A 23,722-nucleotide genomic window follows, 5' to 3' on the forward strand; every position below is an offset into this window, starting at 1 on the left:
CTGCTTCACAGACTTATCTCTGGTCTCATTTGATAACGCTGAAGAAGATTAAAAGACATTTCCTTAGAGGCAAGTTGTTGTTTTTTCTTTTTTCTTGAAGACGAGCGCCAGCAAAAGAAAGATGTCCTCTGCAGATCCAAGTGGACTGGAATACTGTGCTGGTCTCAGTGTGTGAGTCCTCAGCGGAGTGAGAGGAAAAAAAGTGTCACGTGTGCAGCTGGTGCACTGACCTCTCCATTTTAGGAGAAAGTCTTCAAACTGAGCTTGTAAAAGCTGGACCGCAACGTAACTGAAGCAGCAGCCAGTTCACTGAGCTGAAACCAGGATGGCTGCAAATCTTCATACAAGGCATTCAGACAGCTGGATGTTTGTCTTCTTTCACTGCTTATGTTTCTATATATATATATTTGTAAAGTGTGTTCCCCACCATGCAGGGGCAGTTCAAGCTTTTCTGGGTCCTGGGGAAGATTCCTATAAACGTCCACTTAGACTCAAGGATGAACTGATTCGATTTTAGTGGTCAACAATTACACAAACATCGTACAGGATGAAAAGAAAGTGAAGACATTTTGGACAGACATGAATGTCTGACTGGTTGGCAGAGGCATACAGGCCGTATCTAGTAAGTTTAGCCCAGATAGTCACCATTAAAGTCTGCTGAATGAGCTGCTAGCAGCTGCTGTTTGCAGTGTATCCATAGATGTACAGACTACCCTCACTGCATTACTTAGATACTGAAGAAAACCTGAAGATTCTAAGGTAAGTTCTGCAGTAATAAGGAGCATCTTCTTTCTATGATTTCAAAGCAGATGTATGGATGTCAAGCAGTCAAAATTCCTATGAAAGATTTTGAGGGCTTTGCATGTCATTTATTAATGAATTTACTGGATTTACTTGTGTCATTGTTACATTTATTGCCATGGACTGTTCTTGATCTTGATTTATGTACTTTGTCACTTTATTTACAAACACATGTATTATGATTGTAATTATAATTGTTATAATCAGTTCGTATATTTTCTATTTATTTATTTAGATTTCTTCTTCTGTGTGAGGATTGAATGTCTCTGGTACTCCAATAAAGGTAGCAGGGCTTCAGTAGAAAATACTTTACAAGTTAGAGTCCTGCATGTCCTGCACTCCACTTCTCAATGGTGCTGAAATAGTAGCATGCACACTATGTGCAGCGGGGGAAGGACCTATTGTTACACTTGGACTGTTCCTGCTGCTCAAGGACAAATCCTCAGCTGTTCCACAACTGTCAGCCACAGACAAAGAGCAACATGAATCATCAGCACAGTCACCCTGCCATTATCCGGCTCCTCTTTCTCCTCTGGCTGCATGTCATCATAATGTACTTGAACTGTGTCACACATCCGCCTGCTATGTATAGAGTCTGTTCTCAGAGCTGTGAGAACACTCTGTCAGCTAGCATCTGCTCTGGATAGGAGGTGCTCAGTCTCACGGGCAGCATGTGGTAAAACTCCACTGATGTGCAGCACTCTGATCTGGATCAAAGCTTCCTTGTGGTGAGCGTGCATTTCCGCTGGAATGTAATGAAGATCCAAAGCAGGGAAGTGATGGAGTCCAACAGCTGCCTAAGCTTCAGCCAGCAGCCAGTACACTGTCAGCCCCCGAGGAGCCTGAAGGTCAGCATTGACGACAGCTCTTTCATTGTGGATAAAACCATTCTGTCTGAGAACTGTGAGTACTTCAGAGCGTTGTTCCAGTCAGGAATGAGAGAGTGCCAACAGGAAGAGATCCACCTGCAGTGTGTGGGGGTCCTGGGCTTTCTGGTCATGCTGCGGGTCCTGGGCGGGGAGCGCCCCGTGCTGAGCAGCGACCAGATCGTGGAAGCCATCGAGTGTACGGCTTTTCTGCAGGTGCCGGCTCTCACCGAGCACTTGGTCAATATCGTCAATTCTGAAAACTGCCTGCTCATGTACCACACGGCTGCTACCTACGGCGTGTGGGAGCTCTCCCACGGTTCAGCCTTATTCATCAGAGATATGTACACTGACCTGAAGAAGGAAGTTCACACCTTACCAAAGAAGCTGGTAGAGTACATAGAGTCCCTTCTCCCGAGTAGCTACATGGCAGTATGCAGCCACTCGCCGTCCACCGAGCGGCTGCAGGATCTCCAGAGGACCGTCTGCTACCTGGACGAAGATCACAGCGAGTGGAAGGTCCTGACTCATCTTCCTGTGACCACGAGCACCACGATGGCCGGCGTGGCCGTCCTGGACAACAAACTCTACATCATCGGAGGAGTACATGATATCAGCAAGAAGGTAGTGGACAAAGGTTTCTGTTACAACCCCGCAGCGAACACATGGTCCACCATCTGTGGCTCCCAGCAGCAACGCTACAGCTTCACTCTGATAGGCCATGAGGGCTGCCTCTACGCCATAGGAGGTGAGTTCAACATGAAGGCCCTGTCATCTGTTGAGAGATACAGGGTGTCTAGTGGGAGCTGGGGGTTTGTCTCCCCCCTCCCCTGCCCTGCAGCCTTGGTAGTGTCTGCTGTGGCCATGAACAGGATCTTTATCTGTCTCTGGAGAGGTAAGGGGGCCACAGATATACACCAGTACGTGTCTGAACGGGATCAGTGGCTTCTGGTCACCACGCTCATCCGTGAGCACAGTTATGGTCTTTACATGGTGGCCCATAAAGATAATCTGTATGTGATGCGCAATGGACCCTGTGATGACTTCTTACTGTGTGTGATGGACTGCTACAACCTGAGCTCAGGCCAGTGGACGGCCATGTCTGGCCAGTACGGGAACAGCAAAGGCTCTCTGTTGACTGCTGTGGTCAGAGGAGACTCTGTGTTCACACTCAGCCGGCAGGTGACCACAGAGTATACTGTAGAGGATTACAAATGGAGAGTGAAGCGAGAGATGAAAGGTTTTGGCAGGATTGGATCCATATATACATTTCTGATGAGGCTGCCTAAAGCCTGCGTCTCCCCCATGGGAAACTCTGTGGATCAGGACCAGAACGTCAGAGACTTCCCCACATTCTCCCCACAATGCTCGGATAACCTGTAAGAGCTGCTGAGAGAGCTTGCCTGGAACATGCACCTTATTTTCATTACTTTAAAGAAAAAAAAGGGGAAGAATAAATGTACGACCCTAACTCTGTTGTAAGTTTACGGTTTACAGATCGACTTCCTGCTTGGACCTGCTGTACTCTCTGTATTCACAGTTTCCGTAGAATGAGGGGTTCATCTTTATGTAATCTGCTAAACTGTTGACTTGTTTACATCCAACTGCTCGTACATCATCATAGGAATATCACAGAGTTTGCAGATCACACAGCAATGATTTGGTAATGTTGAGTTTATGTTTGTGGGAACCGGTCCCTGATGGACGCTGCTCCTGTTTTCTCAGAAAACAAGTCGAATCCCAGATGTTCCCAGACGGGTTCATTCTAGGGAACAAGGTCGAATGAGGCCAGAACACAGAAAAAAAGAGTTCAATAACAATAGGAACCTGCAAGTAACATTCATGAATGATAATTAAAGAAAAAACACTGCCTTAGTGAATTTTTACAACGCTTTTAATAAATCTGTCACAATCACAACTACTCAGATCACTTGGGACCGTTACACAGATAAGTTCAGTCACTTTCAGACACAATGTTAATAAACACAGGAATACAAATGTGCAATATGGCCTCATCATCATCTTCCTCATCATTACCAACATCATCAACACCACAATCATCATTATCATCATCTTCCTCATCATTACCAACATCAACACCACAATCATCATCATCATCATCACCAACACCACAATCATCATCATCATCATTACCAACATCATCAACACCACAATCATCATCATTACCAACATCATCAACACCACAATCATCATCATCATCACCAACATCATCAACACCACAATCATCATCATCATCACAATCACCACAATCATCATCATCATCACCTTCCTCATCATTACCAACATCATCAACACCACAATCATCATCATCATCATCATCACCAACATCATCATCACCACAATCATCATCATCATCGTCTTTATCATCACCACCGTCATCTTCGTCATCATCACCACCATTGGCTTTATAACATAATCATCATCATCCATATTTTACAATAAATCAACAATTTACTTTTCCTGGGTGAAGGCCACGTTCATCTTCAGCTATAATAATGTCATAGAAGACAGTAATAGTTGTTCTCTCTGTGCCTAATAAAAACCTGAAATAATATATTTCAGGTTGCAGTAGGGTTATGTAAAGTGTGTGTGTGTGTGTGTGTGTGTGTGTGTGTGTTGATCTGCCATCACGCCACACGCATCATCAGCTCCTCCAGCGCTCGCTCTCGATGGTTTTCATGGACCAGCAGAACTTCTTTGATGGCGTTCTGCTGGAAGCCCATCTCATTGAACTGACCCAGAAGATGGAGGAACTCCTCGGCCTCAGAGGAAGACATCAATATGTTTTTTTGAATACAATTGTATCAATAAAAATGAGTATCAAAAGACAATTGTAAAGTGTTTATGTCACCAATGAAAGACTCGTGTAATGGTGTCGCTCTCTGCACGTCTTACCTTTGTTTCACAGTTCTGGAACATCTCCAGAGCCTCTTCTACCAGAGCCACATCATAACCCAGCTGACACAGATGGTCACACGCCACCAGGTAACTCAAGACCTGCAAACACACACTCCAATATCCATTCATGTGGAACACAGCAGCATCGTGTGGGTCAAACAGGGTCAAAAACCAAAAGAGACTTTTTCAACTGAAAGTTATCCTGGTTTGAGTAAAGAAGCTGCTGACCTGACTTCTGAAGGCTAATAATGCAATACTGCAGTATCAATAGTATCAATAGTATCAATAGTATCAATAGGAACCACGTCTAGCAGTGGTATTCAGATCCTTTACTTTCGTCAAGTAAACATATGTACAATCAGTACAATGTCCCCTTTGACTATTGCACTAATATAGATGTCATATCATTCGATTATTATTGCTCATGCATTAATGGTTTCACTGTTTCAGCTGCTGGAGGTGGAGCTCATTCTCATCAACTAATGCTTATTTGCATTATTATGTAACCTGCTGATTATTTTGATAAAAATGCCATCAAAATTACCCAAAGGGACACCTCCAGATATATATATATACACTGTATATACATAATAAAAATACTTAAATAAAGTACAAAAACCTCAAAAGTACAGTTCTTTAATAAAAGTACTTAGTTACTTTCCACCACTGTCATCTGGTTGAACCTCATGTGATCAGTTTGTAATAACCTTTCATGTCACGTCGTGCAGTGAAATACAATCTGTGTGAGAGCAGAGTGACCTGACTGACCAGCATGAGACAAAGTCATTCGCTCATTCAGTCCTTAGCTCTTCCCTGACTGACTGTGAGCAGAGTGAGGGGAGGTTATGGGAGAGCACACGGAGCAGGCTGTGGAACCGCTGAGGTCTATTTTTACAGCGGCTTAAAGTGGATTATTACTCTGTGTTTTGGTTTCGTTCCCACCTCTTCTCGGCTATTAGAAAAAAGCTGTGGGGAAAATATGTATATATAGCCTATATATATAGCTCTATTTTGAAGTTCCAGTGAAGCTTCTGTACTGTGACGCATTTAACAGTGAAACGGAGTATTTGAGCAGTGGACAGTTACAACAGAGATTTAAATCAAATCCTTTGCATTTAGTCCAACCGCTAAAAAGTGGGTGGGCTTAGAGTTTAGCGCGATAAGGCGGTACAGAGGACTGTTGAACACACACACACACACACACACACACACACACACACACACACACACACACACACACACACACACACACACACACACACACACACACACACACACACACACACACACACACACACACACACACACCTCAACTGTTGTTAGATCAGGAGGACGAGGAAGAGATGAAAGGGAACCTTTGACTATTTTCAACTGGCTCTGTGTGACTGCAGCGTGGGCAGAACATACAGATGAATGAATGAATTGTTATCAGGTTTATATGGCCGGTGTGGAGAGCTCAGCACACTCTAATTTGATCGGAGGATTGTAAACGGCCATGAGTGCAGTTATGAGTCATCAAACATTTGAAACGGTTTTACAGAAGAGAAAAGACGGATTTGTTGTAAAACTACTCTGATAGAGATGTTTTGACAGATAATTGGCATACAACAAGTGATAAATGAATAATTTACACAAGAACAAAACACAGGATTAAAACAGCAGAAATGTATTTGTTCATTTAACTGGCTCTGTAACTTCAGCTTCCAGACACACTGTTTCTGAGCGGAATATCAGAAGCAAGTCCAATTTGAATGAAGACCGGACTGTTGAATCAGCCAGTATATGTTATAATATTACACTTATGTGTTTGTGTTTGAAAAGGTCCATCGGCCGACTTTGGTCCTCAAACATGCAGCATCTATGATTGTGATGCATTGTTCAGCAGCGTGCAGCCACAGTCCAGGATGCTTATTCAAGAATCCTGGTGAAGGCGTGGCCAGCCCTACTCTGCCTCTGATGGCTAACACTCGTAGCCTTCATTGATTGGGTTCCTTAGGTTTAGGCATGAGGAGTGACACTGGAGAAGGTTAGGGTAAGAACATCAGGGTAAGCCAATCAGAGGCAGAGTAGGGCGGGTTATAATGTGATTCATAATATTGCATTGAGGATCAGAGTCAGCCCACATCTGCTGTCAGATCATGATCGTGGTCTTACTGTTTGTGATGCTTACTGACCTGATCTGGGGTCTGCCGGCCGGTCTTCTGCAGGGCGATGATGGCGGTACGGAGGGGGTAACCCCGGGCGGTGATGGCCCCCAGCAGCTCTCTCTCCTCTGGGCTCAGAGCTGACAGGAGCTCTACTGACGAGTCCGACCCAGAGGACTTCTAGGTAACAAGAGACCAGTGAGTGAGTGTTATAACAGAGGAGAGCCAGGCAGTGAGGACCGATAGCAGCACCCACTCATATTAGATCTGATTACAATGTCTCAGATTCTTCCTGTAATAACAGCAGCTTTGACCCTTTCTTTTTTTAATTCATAACGTTCCTTTTATTTTACAGACTGGACATAAACACAGACATTACATCCATGAAACATACACAAATGACATACAAAGAATGCAAAATACAAGCAGACAAAGGAATATGAGGAAGGCCCTTACTATATCCCATAATCCCTCTAGGCCCTGATCCAGATGCCTAAAGGTAGCAGCAGCTCTTCCCATGACTATTAAATCTATAAACTCTTCCAACCAGCTGTTCCAGATAGAAAAGCTTGGAGCTCTTATCTTCCAGTTCAGAACAGGTTTCTGTTCAGCAGCAAGATGGTCCAGTGTTACAAATCTCATTTCCATACAGATCAAGCCTCTAATGTGTCTCTAGTATGCATGTATGGTCTACAAGGCATTTAGAAACATCCACCTGGAGGACCTCTGTGAGGGCATCTGTTACCTCTGACCAGAGGGAGTTCCCTGCAGGGCATTCCCACAGACAGAGCAACAGGCTGTTCTTTTACCTCAGCAATGCCAACATTTGTCTGAGACTGTGAAATGAATTTATTACATTTTACTGGGATGAAAAAACATTTCAGAGAACTTCCACCTGCTGCAGAAGCTCTTATAACCTGGCTGGATTCAGGGAGCAGACTTTACGCCGTCTATTTTTGTTCCTGAATGTATTTTGGAAATGTGAACTGAAAGAATGGTTCGGATTGATTTCCCCTTCCAGCTAACACAGTGTTGACGTGCATACGCCGAATAAAAGGACATCTAAAGACTGACTTATGGCCAACTTGAATATAAATACAGTCAAACGAATTCTGCTGTGTTGGCCAGTCAGGGTGTGTGTGATGCTACAGAGAGTTGTCTGTCCCTGGCTTATGTGTGGAGATTTATAGTAGGGCTCAGGACCAGGTAATGCCCTGAGCTTTACGCTGTATTCATAGTCTGCTCTTGCAGACCAGAGTAAAGGGCTAACTATACTGCGGCTTCCAGAGCATTAGCATTCCCTAAGCCACACTATAAACTCTCACTGTTGAGACTAAATGGACAACCGAACACAAAGTTTTGGTGACAGCAGACTGTATATGAGAAGTGGATGTAGTCACGTGATGTCATATATTGGTTTGTAGACGTTTTGAAGTCTGGAGTTCAGCCATGCTGGTTTTTGGAACCAGAAGTCACACGAAAGGGGGGGGGGGGGACCAAACGACTCAACTAAGTAACCTCATTGTTACACTTCTCTTTTCAATGTGACTTTTGTCATCCCATCATGGCAGGACGCATTAACTGTCAAGTCTGTCGAATCTTGCTCACATTGGGATCCGATCTACCAGACCACATGCAGAGGTGGACTGGCTCACATTGAGTTCAGATCTCAGTGAGGCGTATACAAATGATCAAACGTAGGTCTCCATCATCTTCCCCCACCCAGGAGTTCCTCTCCCGAGAAGAGCAAAGGGGAGTGGAGGAAAAACAAGGAGACCAAAATGTTACAATGAATTCCTTAAACTGAAAACACAGTAAAAGGGATGAAGTTCTAAGACAATGCTGTGGTAACGACCTGTCAATCACCGTGTAGCCCCGCCCTAAAGCATCCCCTGCTTTATGGTCTGTTTGACTCTAAATGGACCATAATGTACTAAATGAACATCATGCTGTATTGAAGAAGACTTGAAACTAGAGATTGAGACCATAAACTCATGTTTACAATGTTTACTGAGGTAATAAATCAAGAGAGAAGTAGAGTCATTTTCTCATAGACTTCTATACAACCAGAGGAGTCGCCCCCTGGTGGACACTAGAGAGAATGCAGCTTTAACACATGAAGCTTTGACTTTACATTACAGAACCGGCATTTGCCGCCTTGACAGCATGGTCCTTAAACATTTGGTCACATCTTGTATAACAATATGACAGGTGTTTTGGTGTGTTTAGGACATAACATGTTCATTAGTTGTTATTTTATACAGTGTAGTCAGCAATATTAAGACAGTGATATTTCTCATTGTGTACTCCACCACAATGAATTTGATATTATACAATCACAATGATGTTAATGTACTGGTTTTGAGTGTTAAAGCTGCACTAACGAATATTTCAATACATACGAATGGAGGGGTGGTTCTGTCACAGCTCTGTCACTTCTTCCCACCTTTCACTCACCTAATTAGTTCATTCAGGGCACCTGCCAGTCACACTCACCTCATCAGCTCATCACTCTCACCTGCTCACTCTGCCTCTTCACTATTTAAACCCCTGCCTCAGACACACTCACTGCCAGATCGTTCTTTGCTTACATGCTCAACTTTCCCGCACTCACCCTTGGACTGATTCCCTGTTGCCGACCCTGCCTGTCCCGGACTACCTCGCCTTGCTTCTGCCCTGGAAACTTACTCAGCCCTTCTGTCCTTGACCCCGAGAAACCTGTCGTGGATTCTGCCAGAGCATATTCTACCTGTCGTGCGTTTCTAATAAAGAACTTAAATCAAACCAGTCCGGGTCTTGTCGTACTGCTCCTGGGTCCTAACTACACCCGTAACACATGTACTAAAGTATTTTTACATTGTTGTATTGGTACTTTTACTGAAGAAAAAATATCTGAGTACTTCCTCCCCCGCTGGTCATCAGTGTTATTGGTTATGATAACATTGCACTCACCAAAGTAAGTGTTGGGAACATGCGAGATTATGGCTGAAAACATCACTAGAAGCTGTTACGATGCAGCAACAAGCACACGCGGTCACATGATCCTACAGCTTGTGACAGCTCCGCCAGATCACGGCAATTTAAAAGTGAGCTCACGGTAATACGGTCATTTTTGTTTTTTACAGTTTGCTTTCATTTTCTTTTGCAGGTAAGTCTGACCTGTTGGCTTGTTTACTACCTGTCTCATGATCTTTGAACCTCTTTTTATTAACCTAGCTGCCTTCTGAGATCTCAGTAGTCATAGTCTTATGATGTCATGGAGCTACAAAAAGAAAAGTCTAGTTGTAATAAACTGTAGTTTTCATTCAAGTATGGTGACTTTATTTAGGTTTACTTTCATTTCTCCTGTAAACATTGATAAGGGGGACTTTGTATAAATTGTCCCAACACTGGATGTGAGCGCCCTCACGTTAAAGCAGAACGTTGGCATTTTGACATCAATGTATTTCAGATACTGTATAACGTGCTAAATGACAGAATCAAATCGATGAAAAAAATGTATTTCTATAATCTACAGTACAAACACATTTAGTGAGATGTTTGGCATTAGAAATATAAAAGCTCACTCAAAGCGCAGACCTTTTCTTGCCATGAGAATCTTCCTCGGTCCAGCACCATTCGTGTGAAACTGAAACACATCCTGGAACTCTGTTATCCTTCTCAAAAAGTGAGACTGCTATTTAAAAGGATTACTGTGAATAAAACTGGAGCTCCATCGGTCACAATACAACACTTTCCCTAATGTTACAATGTTTAACTCTTACCATGTGTGTTGTGTTGACGCTGGGGAGCATGTCGACTGTATTGGCTCTGGTGTTGGGGGCTCTGCTGGTGGGGGTCGTGTTTGAGGATGGGCTGTCTGTGTTGGGACCGTGCTGTTCGGACGTGTCCAGCACTGACAGGGAGCACTGTCGCAGGTTCTTCCTGCGCTGGTGAGGCAGGCTGCTGAGGCAGGCCGGAGGGTTCAGGAGGTCTGGGACAAAGGCTCTCTGTGCTTTCCTCTGACCACGCTGACATGAAGCAGCAGCAATTTCTCCACCAGAGCAGGCTTTCCCTGACAAACATATCTTGGCTTTCTCTGAGGCCTCATCCTCAGAGTCAGAGATGGACAACTTAATGCGTAGGACGTCGGGGTTGAGGCTGCGCGAGCGCTGTCGAGGATTGGGCTCCCAGAAGTCAGAGCAGTGGCGGCTGGCCAGGCGGCTCTGCTGCGGGCTGCTGAACATCATCCAGTACGGAGGACAAGATGGCTGCAGTCCTGATGAAGAGGAGGGGAGCTGAGGCCGATGCTGGCTGGTGTAGCCACTCTGCAGCCCGGTTAGCACCCAGTTCTCCAGACTGAACTCATACTGTCACATGGACAAACAACATGTTAGTGACAGAAACGATACAACTCTGTCGCTTTCTCTTTCCTCTAGTCAAATGTCATTATTGCAACATGTAGGAATCTTAATGGATGTCAGTCTGTAGGTCAAGTACTCAAGCGAAAAATCTAATCACAGGTTAATGACGAGTTGAAACCACACTCACCTCTGTGTCCTGCAGTCTGGTGAGATAATCAGGGACAATAACTTCCACGTCTTCTTTGACTTCCTGTGAGGCACCCTGTGGCATCTTCAGAGGGACACCGTCCATCCTACTCACACACACACACACACACACACACACACACACACACACACACACACACACACACACACACACACACACACACACACACACACACACACACACACACACACACACACACACACACACACACACACACACACACACACACACACGGACATTTAATAGACCTACGATCACAATCACACTCTTTCTCTACATCATAACTCAACAAATCCAGCTCCAGTGCTCAGAACGCAGATAGCAAGAGTTGTTAGTTCAACATTGAGTTGAGGACAGAAAGGTCTCCACAGCAGTCAATGTTCATATGGTGAAATAAAGAGTCATGTTTTTAACATTGAAACACACATTTAATCAACATTGTCTCAAAGTGCCTACTGTCAAAGTGCCTACTGTCAACAAATACTTTAGGGGGTGTGGGACACGTTAATATTAAATAAAGAACTTGTTCACTGTCCTGAGTCACGCATGTTCTCATCATCTCTCACCAGCCTGTGGAGAGGAGGTAAGCTTTGATCTTTGAACTAAGGAAATGCAAACTGAAAGCTGCATTGTTGTCTTGGAAAATGTGTCAATTGATTGTATTAGTTGTAACATATATATACGTGTATATATATATATGTATACATATATATATATATATACATATATACATATATATATATACGTGTATATATATATATGTATACATATATATATACACATATATATATATACATATATATATATACATATATATATATACATATATATATATATACATATATATATACATATATATATACATATATATATATATATACATATATATATATATATATATACATACATATATATATACATATATATATATATATATATATACATATATATATACATATATACATATATATATGTATACATATATATATGTATACATATATATATGTATACATATATATATGTATACATATATATATATGTATACATATATATATATATGTATACATATATATATATGTATACATATATATATATATGTATACATATATATATATATGTATACATATATATATATATGTATACATATATATATATATGTATACATATATATATGTATACATATATATATGTATACATATATATATGTATACATATATATATGTATACATATATATATGTATACATATATATATGTATACATATATATACATATGTGGTCAGACACGACAGCAGGTACATTTGACTTTCTGCTCACTGAGCGGTTCAGATCTGAGAAAAGCTGAAAGCTAAATCAGATTCCCAGGAAACCTGTCTGCTCACACCTCCGCCTTTCTAAATTGGTTGAGTATGTTACACAATGAAGAGTGGATTGTGTGCAGGAAAAGACTCATCATGCCTGTGAGTAAACCTTCAGGCATATACAGCATGATATATGTCCCTCTGTCCTGTGAAGGCTAATCAGACATTTGCTCCAGAAACACCAACGGACAAGATGGTCCACGACTTACAGCAGCAGAGAGGACAGGTGCTCTGTAAGCTCCTCGTGTTGTCTCTGACGTGCTAAACAGAAGCATGCTAATGCTACTGGACAAACAACATGAAACCACTTCCACGCAGACCAGTTTAAGACCAGTGCAACTTTACTGAGGACCTGTTCATCCTGCACAACACAAACTGGTTATTCTTCTCCTCTGTCCCCATCTCTATACTGTGAGACCTGCAATAAACTAATAGGTAGAAGACAACATGTACTCCAAAACAAAAAGTATTCTGAACTTCATCAAGAGTGAACATCCTAAAATGATCTTCAAAGAAGATCTAAGGCTGCAGGAGCAGTAACATCTTTTAAATCACTTCTTAAAACGTAAAAAGGCCAAAGTTTGATGTTTTATGCATTTATCTTTTACCTTACTGGCTGCAATCATTTTGTAATCGCCTCCATCTTAAATCAATGAATAGATTGTAGCAGTGATAGTATGGATGGGTGGCATTCTTGTTATTTTCTCTATACATGAAGTAACTACTTGTATATAACAGCCTTATCTTACATAACCTGTGTACAGTATTTCATTTGCTTATTTAAACTGAATTTGAATGTTCTAGTAAAACAAATGTCATCTCACCTGTGTTGTCTTGGAGCTGCTGTCGGACTGTCAGTGTCCTCAGCTGTGTGTGTGTGTGAGAGAGAGAAGCTCAGACTGACACGAGAGCAGTAATCTAGTGACTCACAGTAACCTTCACCATCTGATGAACCGTCCACACAGTCGCAGCACAGAGGACGTCAACAAAGAGTAAAAGCCTGCCGTCAGACGGTACTCTGGCGCTACAGAAAGCGGATTACAGAAGGATCCAGTAAACACGTGACGTAAGGCTGCTGGACACAAACACTCTAATCCTTAAGACTTCCACAACAATCTGTGATTATTCTTTTATTATTGTGTGAAGATGCCAGAAACAACTTTAGGTTCTACTGTATGATAAACACACAGAATGAGATGAACACCTTGATCACCAATAAACTGCTTCCTGTCCATCTGTCGAGGACATTCATGACTTGTGATGATTCTGGTGACTTCCTGGTCTAATGAAGGTTCAGTCTGAGACGGTTTCACTGAATCAACATGAAAAAAGATCCAGAAATAGAAACTCATTGGTGGATATTAAATGTATCATTATCAGTCAGTATGACATTTAAAATGAATAAAAACAAACTCAAAGTAAACTTTACAAAAATAAAAAGAAGCGAAGCTGTTAGTTAACTTATTGAGATTATGTATCACTGTGAAGCCTTTTCATGTCATCAAACAACATGAACGCTGTGGACAGAAGGTTGGTTTCTGGGAGAGCTCTGGAGGAACAGACGGATTCAAAGAAATGTGCTTTTTGTTATTGACTCAGTGTTCATCATCTCATTATCCCGATCAAGTTAACAGAGCTGTTTGGAACAAACAACTTCTAAATCCATTATTAACGTTGTGTTCACATGTCTTCCTCTGCTGGTCCTTCCAGACAGCTGCAGTCTGCAGGTTAGGCTTCATGGAGCTGGATGTGAGGCAGTGGGTGACAGGACGCGTGAGTCCGTCTCACTCTGTGTCAGCGGAGTGCAGAGCGGAGGCCCAGACCTGGTCTGACGGGGCATCTGGCAGGATCCAGCTCTGAGGAACCCGAGAACCGTCAGGATGATCCGCTGGAACCACAAACACATCCCACTGTCTCCTAAAAGAAAACAGAATACAGTCCCAACAAGTTACGATGTCATCCTAAAGGTCACTAAAGGTCACTACAACAACATGTCAGGACTGAACTCCAGCTGCTGATATTAATCATGCTGCTCACTGTTGGTCAGGGCTCCGTCCCAATGCAGCTCAAATGTTCCACAATGACCTAAAGAAACTGAACAAATGCTCGTTTCCATTACTGCTGTGTGAATATGTCAGTGAGTGGAGATCAACAGCTGGAGGAGCCGATTCTGCAGTTGGTGCCATTAAAGCACAAGAAGAAGAAGCAACGACTCAAGGTCATAAAAACTTCATATATTAATATATCATCTCTCAACACTGATCGGATGTTTGATCACAAGTTTGTATCCACACTCCAACTGCTACAGCTCAGACAGGAAACACTTTCTGCATGTTTAGACTTTTGTTTTTTATTGAATTTGATCAATAACTTAATACTCTGCATACTGTGTGGCTGTAGTAAGTTACTGTGATCATTTCATTCAGCAACCATCATCTCTATTGTTACATGATTGTTTCCATTTGTTGTGAGCGGATTTAATCCTCATTATCATAACCCTTACATTAATGGCAGCCAAATGTGGTTTCTGCAGAACACTATAGTTACACTTTACGAAACACTGACATGAGGCCGATGAGCGATGCGGTCTGATTGGGAGGAGCTATCAGTGACTCAGGAGGCTTCTGGACCTCCAGCTTTGTGAATCACACTCTGCAGGAGTCTAAGGTTAGGACTGAGATTATCTTTAGGACGGTCTCTGAACTCTGCCAGTTAGGAGCTACTTCACTGAAGAGGTTCTGTCAGGTTGCAGTTTACATCCATGTCTGTTCAAAATGTCATCACTTCATCATTTTATCCTCTCAGACAAGTGTGAAGTTGTCATAGTGAGCATATGAATTCTTGAATATGTTCTAGGCCACAGTGACCTTTGACCACACATTCTAATCAGTTCAACCGTGAGTCTAAGTGGGCGATTGTGCCAAATTTGAAGAAGTTTTCTGAGATATTGTGTTCCAGAGAATGGGAGTGATGTGATCCAACACCCCGTGTCAGGTCTTCTCGGGTCACATGTCACATCTCAGTGAACAGCTCAACCTGCCGGCTGAACACACCTCAACTTCAACATTGTGCAGACATTGCGCATTTTATGTTAACAGAGCCAGAGAGTCCATTTTATTTATTGTGCGGTTTAATTTGATTTATGTTTTATTTATTTAGGATATTTTAATATTTTTAGGTTTTATTAAAGGTCCATAGTTCAGTCATGGTCTGATGTGGTCCAAAGAAAGCTGCATGAGGAATAAAGAAATAAAGAAAATGTGTCTCTAATGATCGCTTATAGGATCAATGTGAGCCGGACAGACGTGATCACTGCACATAACTTTATCCATAATTCATCCTACACATTTCTATATACATGTCTGTATTTCCTGTGGCCCTTTAAGGCCCATAACTCTATTTGATGAACCTTATTATGTGACCGTGAAAGTGAAGTGAAGATCGAACCTGATTTGTAGTAAAGCGTGCAGCGAGCGCTCAGTCTGGGTGTAATATGCTCTGAAGGGCTGCAGAACACACTCAGCAGGAAGATCCTCTGAGAAACAAACAGGAACAATGAATCACATATTACAATATCATGAAAGACAAGACGTCTGTGGTTCAATCATACTGTTAATGAGTTGTTACCTCCAAACAACATGTCGTTCACTCTGCGTTTCCTCTGCAGGTGTCTCTCCCTCTCCTTCTTCATCCGTTTCTCCTGCTCTCTCCTCCTCTCCTCCTCCTGCTCTCCTTCTAGCATCACCATCAGAGCTTTCTCCTCTGCTGAGTAAACTGCTGTCCTCTTCTTCATCACACACCTCAGCTGCTCCAGTCTGGTGCTGAACGCCTCGTCACATTCTTGCTCAGTGACGATTCCTGACACGCACAGAGATACAAACTGAAGGCTACAGGCTTCATGGGGTCCCGTTACAGACTGTAGGCTACAGTTTATTACATTTTAACGGTCCAGGTATGAGGGACCCATCATGCAACACCAGCTGCGGTGTATGCACAGTACAGGCAACGGAGTACCCATTTCACCCGTCTGGGAGAGTTAGAAGCCGCGGTGTTACGTGCATTGTCGTGACGCATGCAGCCACTTCCCAAGTAAATCTGCACCGCATGTATAGCTGTGAACATAGCAGTACAGTTTATTTGATCTGTGAATAAATGCTACAACTCTTCAAGACCCACGGTGGTTCCTGCAGCCCACTGCAGCCTGCTGATTAAAGTGACGGAAGTCAGTTACAATGAACCGGCTTTTCTCCTTCCAGTTTATATTTTTGAATCTTGAATTTTTCTTTTGAACTGTTTAACTGACAGAAATCTTATTGCCAGTTAACGATGAATTATTGACATCCCAAACAGGAAGCATAATCATCTTATTCCTAGCCCCAGTGAATTATGGGCTGGACCTCTGGTTATTAACTTCACTGACCCAGCATCTGTGAGACTGTTACAGGTGCCTTCCATTATAAACTGTCGTTGCGCCCATAAATCACACATGGTATAAAGGGACTGGGAATAAGGTGCATGGCTGATAACTCACCTTTCCTCGATGCTGCCTCTTTCCTCAGTCTGCGCAGTTTCTCCAGAGATCTCAGGATGTCCCCCATCCTCTTCACGTCCGCCTGCTTCTTCCTCACCTCACAGAGAACAGAGTCGGCAGCCAGCTTCAGCTCCCGCTCCTGGTCCCCAGAGAACATGTAGAGCCATTAGTAATTCAACTAGAGATATACATACACAAGTAATCATTTGAGAATGGGCTATGGTTTTACAATAGTAAAAATATTATAATATTTTGAATATAAATCCTCAGACATCACCGGTCAACACTCATAATGGGGTCAATGCGTGCTTTGCAGACTAACTTCTACCTCCTCCATTGTTTGTAGAGGAAGACAAAGATCAAACCTGAGTGAATGTTGGACTTTAATTATACATTCATCAATGACAGCTGAATACGAATGTTGCTGTGTCTGCTAGTTGTTTAAACATGCATTTGTTAACTCATTAGCCACAATAACTTTATTTGGTTTGATGTACACTTCTGTCCCCAAGTGGACACAAGATGTGTATCCACATTTGAATCCTTTAGCACATGTAGTTTACCTTCTTCTTCTCCTCCACTTGTTGGATCCGCTGCATCCTCCACTTGTTGATGGCGGCCTCTTTCTCAGCGATGCGCTCCTCTCTGTGCGTCTCCTCCGTCTGGAGCTCTTTCCTGGCTCTCAGTCGCCGAGCCCTCCTCTTGGCAACACGGGACAGTTTAGCTTTCCACCCGTTTAAACATTCCCCGTCACTGAGGACTTTGAGTTTATCCTGCAGCTCTGTCTTCACATCCAAAGCCATTAAATACGAGTCCGCCCAAACGCACTCATTCTCCACGTTGTTCCTCAGAGCTTCGCAGGACTCTGCCAGCCGAGAGACGAGCTGAGCGGCCCTGTACAGAGCCTCTCTCGGGTCCGGAGCAGAGCTGTGGCGTAGCCGCTGCTGCTGGCTCTGTGGGGTCTTGGGAGTTTTGTCTCTGTCTTGTAAGAAACGTCCGACCCACTGCAGATCCTGCCTCCTTTGAAGGACCGTCTCATCCTCAGGTCGCGGTGTTGTAGCCGGACTCCTGTCATGCGGGCGGCCGAGCAGAGCTCCACTCTCAGAGAAGTCCTCATACTCGTGCTGTTGGTTCTGACTGGGGTCCATCTCATACCGCGTAGTCTGGGGACAGGGTCGAAACTGCTGGGTAAATGTGTCAAAGGTTGGGGCTCCTCTGCTGTTGAATGGGTTTATCGGAGCGGCGGTCACCGCGTTAGGGAAGTGTCCAGGTGGTGGGCAGCCGAAAGGAGGCGGGGGGACGGAGGGGTCAAATCCATATGGCAGGGGTCCTCCGAGAGACGGAGCAGGGAAACCGCATCCAAATGCGTACGGGAGACTGTCATATCCCCGTGTAGGTGTCCATTGTGGAGCAGTATGGTCCGGCTGTGCCGGTTCATGAGCCGCGCTGCTCGGCGGCGGTCTACTAGCGGTGTACGGTGTCTCCAGATAGCCGCCATTATACACAACAGGCTGCTGTGTTTCTGACGAAGAGTGGTGATATATGTTGTCCATGTCGTGTACAGTAGCACACTGGGGCACGTTACAACACTAACGTTAAATAGTTACATCCATTCCCATCTCTGCATATAAGCCATGTTTAGTTGACGCCGTTTCCTCTTCTTCTTCTTCTTCTTCTTCTTCTACTTCTTCTTCATTTTATCATTTCCGGCAGACTAGGCACGGTTTACTGCGTTGCTGCCTCCCATCGGTGTAGAATCGTCATTGCTGTTTTTGCCCTCTGTGGGTACATCCCAAGTCTCTTAATGTCATCCCCGTTTCCCTCACTCGCGTCCTTTCTTAGCGTCTTAGTCCCTCCCACCAGGGATGCATGGAGGAAACCATGCGAGGAGAGAGGAACGAGGAAATATGTTTTAAGAGACATGAGACGTCCTTTCCTCAGTTGCGTCACGTGAAGCGACGTCTGTTTCTGATGACGGAGGATCAGCTGATCACAGCTGGATCAGCTGTCAGTCGGCTTTAACATCTGGAGAGACTTTTGAGAAGTTTGTCTGTACACATGATCACTGTACTTAATAATAGTAACTAATAATACTAATAACTGATAAAGACACACAGTAATCACCACTGTAGAGGTGTTTCTCTCTGTAGTCTGTTACCTCTTTAACAAACTGTCCTGTTTATAAACGCAGGATCGATTTCTACCGGCAGAATGCATCTGTACGTTTTGAAATTCAGATTGTGACGTCATTATTAAATAACCAAGAATATGATTATGGTTTCTCTTAAATGATATAACTCATCAAATCTAACACTCAGGAATGAACAGCCTCACGTGACTGAATGAAATGATGATAAATGATGTAAAAAGTGTTCCGTCTCTCAGCTATATATATATATTATATATATATATTATATATATATATATATATATATATATATATATATATATTATATATATATATATATATATATATATATATATATATATATATATATATAAAGGGTTTAGTTTCTCCAACTCTCTGTGACTTTAATTGTTTCCATAATAAAGTTATTGAGGGAAACATCAGATCATGAAAACACAAATCTTTCTAATAAATGTAGAAAGTTGTTTGTGGTCCTTTTGTTGTTCAGTCTACAATGAACATTTATTTAAACCAGATGTTGAATCAGAAAACGAATCAAATATAAAGCTTGAGTTTATTCTGTGATCCGTCTTCACTGTTTACATGTTGAAAAAAATCTCATCAATCCGATCGGCTGCAGCGTCCAATCACATGACTGATGAACAATGAGGGGGCGTGTCGGCCGTTAAAAGACTTTCTGTAAGTCTGTTCTCGTGGGTCCTCGCTCATGGCTCCTCGGAGATCCCTCCTCTCTCCTCCATCCTCGCTCCTCTGAGCTAAATAAGAGCTTTGTGACGGCCGTCAATATGGCAGTGCAGAACAACTTCCGGCAGCTGAGCTTGCAACAGGAAGTGCCTCTACTAGCTGCCGCTGCCACGATTTGAGCTTGCCCTTTCTCCTGATTTCAAGATTATTTATTGTTCCATCTTTAACCCTTAATGTTTCTGTGTACGTTTAATACTCCAGGCTGAACACAGTTAGCAGTCCTCTTTGTTTACCTTTTGTTTACGTCTCCATGCGTCCACTGGTTACCCCGTGTTGATCGTCACATTGCAATGATTTGTGGGTAATTCCCTTAGGCAAAGTCAGCATCCTATGCTGATTTACGGTAAGGGTTCATAAAGGGCTCAAAATGTCTGCAAGAGAGCCCTCAAACACTCGATAATTCAACAGTGGGACAGCCCTAAACCCTCAAGGACTTTGCGGGAGCGCGCCTCAAAGTCCGTGAATCCCTAAGGGGGAACATTGGGATTGGGCCTAAGAGACTTGGGATGTACCCTCCGTCAGGAATAGTTTCTACAGGCGAGCGCGAGCACTATTCCTCCAAGACCCGTTAGAGAGGAGAACTTTGGCGGAGAAACTACAGGTGACAAAGCTGATCCCAGATCAGCCTGAGACATCAGACTAGCGGGAAAGGGAAGCAGTACATGTGAAGCTTCTCTAGTAGCTGTACACCAGACAGGTTTGGCTAGCTGGATGACGTCATGCTAATAACTTATTTAGCTTTTTAAAAGAACGGGACAGATCCAGCACGGACAGTTAGGGAGAGGGATGAGAAAGTATTCGCATGAGTAGATTACATATAAAGTCTATGCACAGCCGTGTTGAGACTGGAGTATTCGCGATGGAGCGAATCTCGTGAGTAGAAATTTTTCAACACGGGCAAAAAAATCGCGTAACACTGCAATGCGATAGCCTATCAGCGTTGAGATGCTCCCATGTCATCACTGACGTCCTGCCGTTGTTGAATCAGGAAAAAAATTCTTTAGCCGCGTTCACCCAGATCTCTATCATACCTCATTAGTACAGACCGGACCAAACTATGTGTATACGTACAAACAATGAAAAAGACGAAATTACGTTATTTTGAGTGTTGATGGAGCTGCTACAATGTTAGCATAGAATAACACCGATCGATCCGAGCTCCATTGAGAAAACAAGTATTTTAAAAGTGATTTCTTGTCGTCTTGCGGAGAGAACTAACAAAACATTCAAACTTTGCACAAATCGGCATCATGATGTAGTTATTTCGGCATCCCTTTTTGTCCGTTTATTGCAGTTAAATCACAGCAAAATCTGTATTTTGTGTTCATACAGCTGTAGTAAACCAGCCGACGTGTGGCTTCTAGACACAGTGAATACAGCTCGATGAAATACACGGAGCTCCTCCGGACTATGTTATGAACCCAGCGTGAAAACGACGTTTATTTTCCCGGAATATCTGGGACTTCCACAACGAGTACAAAGCAGAAATAGTGGTTATTTCTTCCATGGTTGGTGGCGGAAATAAATGGCTTAAATTGATAACGCCTGTCAGGGCGATAAGCCACGCCTCCTCTCTGGCACGTCTAGCTAATTCACGCGAATGACTGACGCGGTGGTGAACGCACAATGTTTTAATAGCTTCCTTTGTTTTTAACAGTAGATACAATGGTTCTATATTGTGTAAAACATATTAATAAAGTGCATGCGTGCTGGCTTGGTTCCTGACCATTCTTCTTATGAATTTATGACATTTTATGAGTTATGAAAATTTCCCAAAATAGAAAATAGTTGTATGATATAAAGCATGTTATTATCAATCTTATCTTGACTAAAATATATAGTATTACATCAAACACATATTTCAACATTCAGCAAGAGTCGGTAAGTGAGTTTCCATAATACTCACAATGTAAAATCTAAGTCACAGCACTTTTACATGCCCCCCCCCCCCCCCCCCCCCCCCCTTCTATTCTTCCTGTAGTCTATGGCTCTGTTACTGCCATCTAGCTGTCGCTCTTGCTATGATGCTATGTAGGCTTTCCCCTCAGAAACTGACGAAGAAGCCGCCTTCAGACGTTCAATATGAACATATAAACGCGTAAACACCGTTAACACCGTCATCAAATACAAATACAAATGTGACATAATGACGTCATAGTCCACTCAGCGTGCCCAGTGTGTTACCGGTAGGCGGTGGGCGGTGGCAGAGGTTTTGCGGAAGTGTATGGAGCTGGAGTCATATGACCAGGCACTCAGCCGGAGAAAATGCTACCTAGATATGGATAAAATCCCTCGGACACGGTGACTAACATCCACAGCGAACACGGTAACAATAGCCGGAAATCATAGTGACACAGTAAATAACGTTATATTCGGTCATTGACTTCTCACCGTAACGTGTGCAAACGGCCACACACTCACGGTGATGCTATCTTGCACACAGTTAACGTTAGCTGTTAAGCTAATATTAGAGCTTGTCGTACTACATGTTAACAGTTGAATTCGGGAAGTGGTTTAACGTTAGCTGTTGGAGTCACTCCGTTTCCTGAATGTTTGTCTCTGAATGTGTCCTCAGATGGAGGAGATTAAAGTGTCTCCTGACTACAACTGGTTCAGAAGCACAGTGCCCCTGAAAAGAGTGAGTACCTCCTGATTTCTAATCTGTGATGGTGTTCCACAACCCGTGGGCCCACTGCTTAACTCAGGACAACACCAAGTTCAGTGACACACAACATGAAATGTTACAAACGCTTTGAAACAGAAATATCCCCAAGTCATCAGACAAGAGGGTGCATTTATAATGATCACAGACCAGTGTTATTATTCCGCCTGATGTGTTTATTTCAGTGTTCTCTTTGTGATTACAGAGCTGTGCATGATTACATTATCATATCAGGTTGATAATAATGTGTGTCTGTCCCATGAGGTTTGGGTTAACAATAATAGCTTCAAACCTCCCCAATCAGCATCATTTTTTAAATTTCCATTTAGAAAAGGCTTTTGTGTCCAGCATTAATATAACTGGTGGGACTGATACTTGGCGTGTTTTAGAGTCCGTAGTGGGAGGAGTGATGCTGATTTTCTCCAGTTAACACACACACACACACACACACACACACACACACACACAGTCTGGACAGTTATGCAACATTTAACCTCAATGACATTATTGCATTTGTCTTGAGGTGCTAGAAAGAAATTTGTTGAGATCATCATGACTACAACATGATAATACATTTTTGGGTCTTGTGTTTGATAAGTTTAATCATGCAAATTAAAAAGCCGAGCTACAGTAATTAAACAAATGGCAAGAATCTCCACCAGGCCTTTTGGATAATGTCATAATAAATGTAAAACATCATAATTTATAAGAACAGTTATCACAGCGCTATGACTTTGTAACCAATTAATACTTTAAATAGCAACAACGTTTCAGTGTAGTTGAATTAAATTATGTTAGATTTTAAAAACATAAGTGAAGAGGAGAAAACAAGCTGATGCTGTTGTTCATTAGATTTTGTGGCTATATGTTGAACACCTTGGCAACAATTGCTTTTGAAAGAACAAAAACCCGACCAGAATCATTCCATCGTCTGCTTTCAGCGTGTCCTCTCTCCAGTGTTTACGTCTGCCACAGTGGCTGAAACATATTCTCAGG

At 42.8% G+C, this 23,722-nt stretch overlaps 4 protein-coding genes across 11 annotated transcripts in view; 2 read left to right on the forward strand and 2 right to left on the reverse strand.

Annotated features, from left to right (window-relative positions):
- The first annotated feature begins 1,580 nt into the window (after window positions 1–1,580).
- Window positions 1,581–3,050, forward strand: kbtbd13a (kelch repeat and BTB domain containing 13a). Its single transcript, XM_076090922.1, has one exon. It carries the CDS (start codon window positions 1,581–1,583, stop codon window positions 3,048–3,050), a length of 1,470 nt encoding a protein of 489 aa, XP_075947037.1.
- A 493-nt stretch (window positions 3,051–3,543) lies between these two features.
- ubap1lb (ubiquitin associated protein 1-like b) lies at window positions 3,544–13,666 on the reverse strand. Of its 4 annotated transcripts, none has more exons than XM_076090891.1 (6): window positions 13,571–13,666; window positions 11,261–11,366; window positions 10,495–11,079; window positions 6,761–6,910; window positions 4,584–4,685; window positions 3,544–4,450 (listed from the first exon to the last, which is right to left on the reverse strand). In XM_076090891.1, the coding sequence occupies exons 2-6, from the start codon at window positions 11,363–11,365 to the stop codon at window positions 4,316–4,318; spliced, it is 1,077 nt and encodes a 358-aa protein (XP_075947006.1). In that variant the 5' UTR covers window position 11,366; window positions 13,571–13,666; the 3' UTR covers window positions 3,544–4,315. The 4 variants fall into 4 exon arrangements, with proteins under 4 accessions (XP_075947006.1, XP_075947005.1, XP_075947004.1 ...); XM_076090890.1 differs by having other exon boundaries at window positions 13,465–13,593; XM_076090889.1 differs by lacking the exon at window positions 13,571–13,666 and having other exon boundaries at window positions 11,261–11,939.
- A 71-nt stretch (window positions 13,667–13,737) lies between these two features.
- pdcd7 (programmed cell death 7) lies at window positions 13,738–18,892 on the reverse strand. Its single transcript, XM_076090887.1, has 5 exons — window positions 17,735–18,892; window positions 17,172–17,310; window positions 16,268–16,498; window positions 16,088–16,175; window positions 13,738–14,557 (listed from the first exon to the last, which is right to left on the reverse strand). The coding sequence occupies exons 1-5, from the start codon at window positions 18,722–18,724 to the stop codon at window positions 14,425–14,427; spliced, it is 1,581 nt and encodes a 526-aa protein (XP_075947002.1). The 5' UTR covers window positions 18,725–18,892; the 3' UTR covers window positions 13,738–14,424.
- A 3,367-nt stretch (window positions 18,893–22,259) lies between these two features.
- The window catches only part of spg21 (SPG21 abhydrolase domain containing, maspardin), a 13,574-nt gene continuing 12,111 nt past the window's right edge, over window positions 22,260–23,722 (forward strand). For 4 of the 5 annotated variants that reach the window (XR_012953578.1, XR_012953579.1, XM_076090893.1 and 1 more), the window contains exons 1-2: window positions 22,260–22,390; window positions 22,640–22,702. Coding sequence is in view for 3 of the 5 variants with exons in the window: in XM_076090893.1 (XP_075947008.1) it covers window positions 22,640–22,702 (63 nt within the window). In the remaining 2 variants the exon portion in view is untranslated. The remainder of the gene's footprint in view (window positions 22,391–22,639; window positions 22,703–23,722) is intronic. The other variant, XM_076090894.1, reaches the window with a different exon arrangement.

Source organism: Anarhichas minor, unplaced genomic scaffold, assembly GCF_050575085.1.
Source record: "Anarhichas minor isolate MPS153535 unplaced genomic scaffold, ASM5057508v1 ptg000013l, whole genome shotgun sequence".
NCBI classification, from domain to species: Eukaryota; Metazoa; Chordata; class Actinopteri; order Perciformes; family Anarhichadidae; genus Anarhichas; species Anarhichas minor.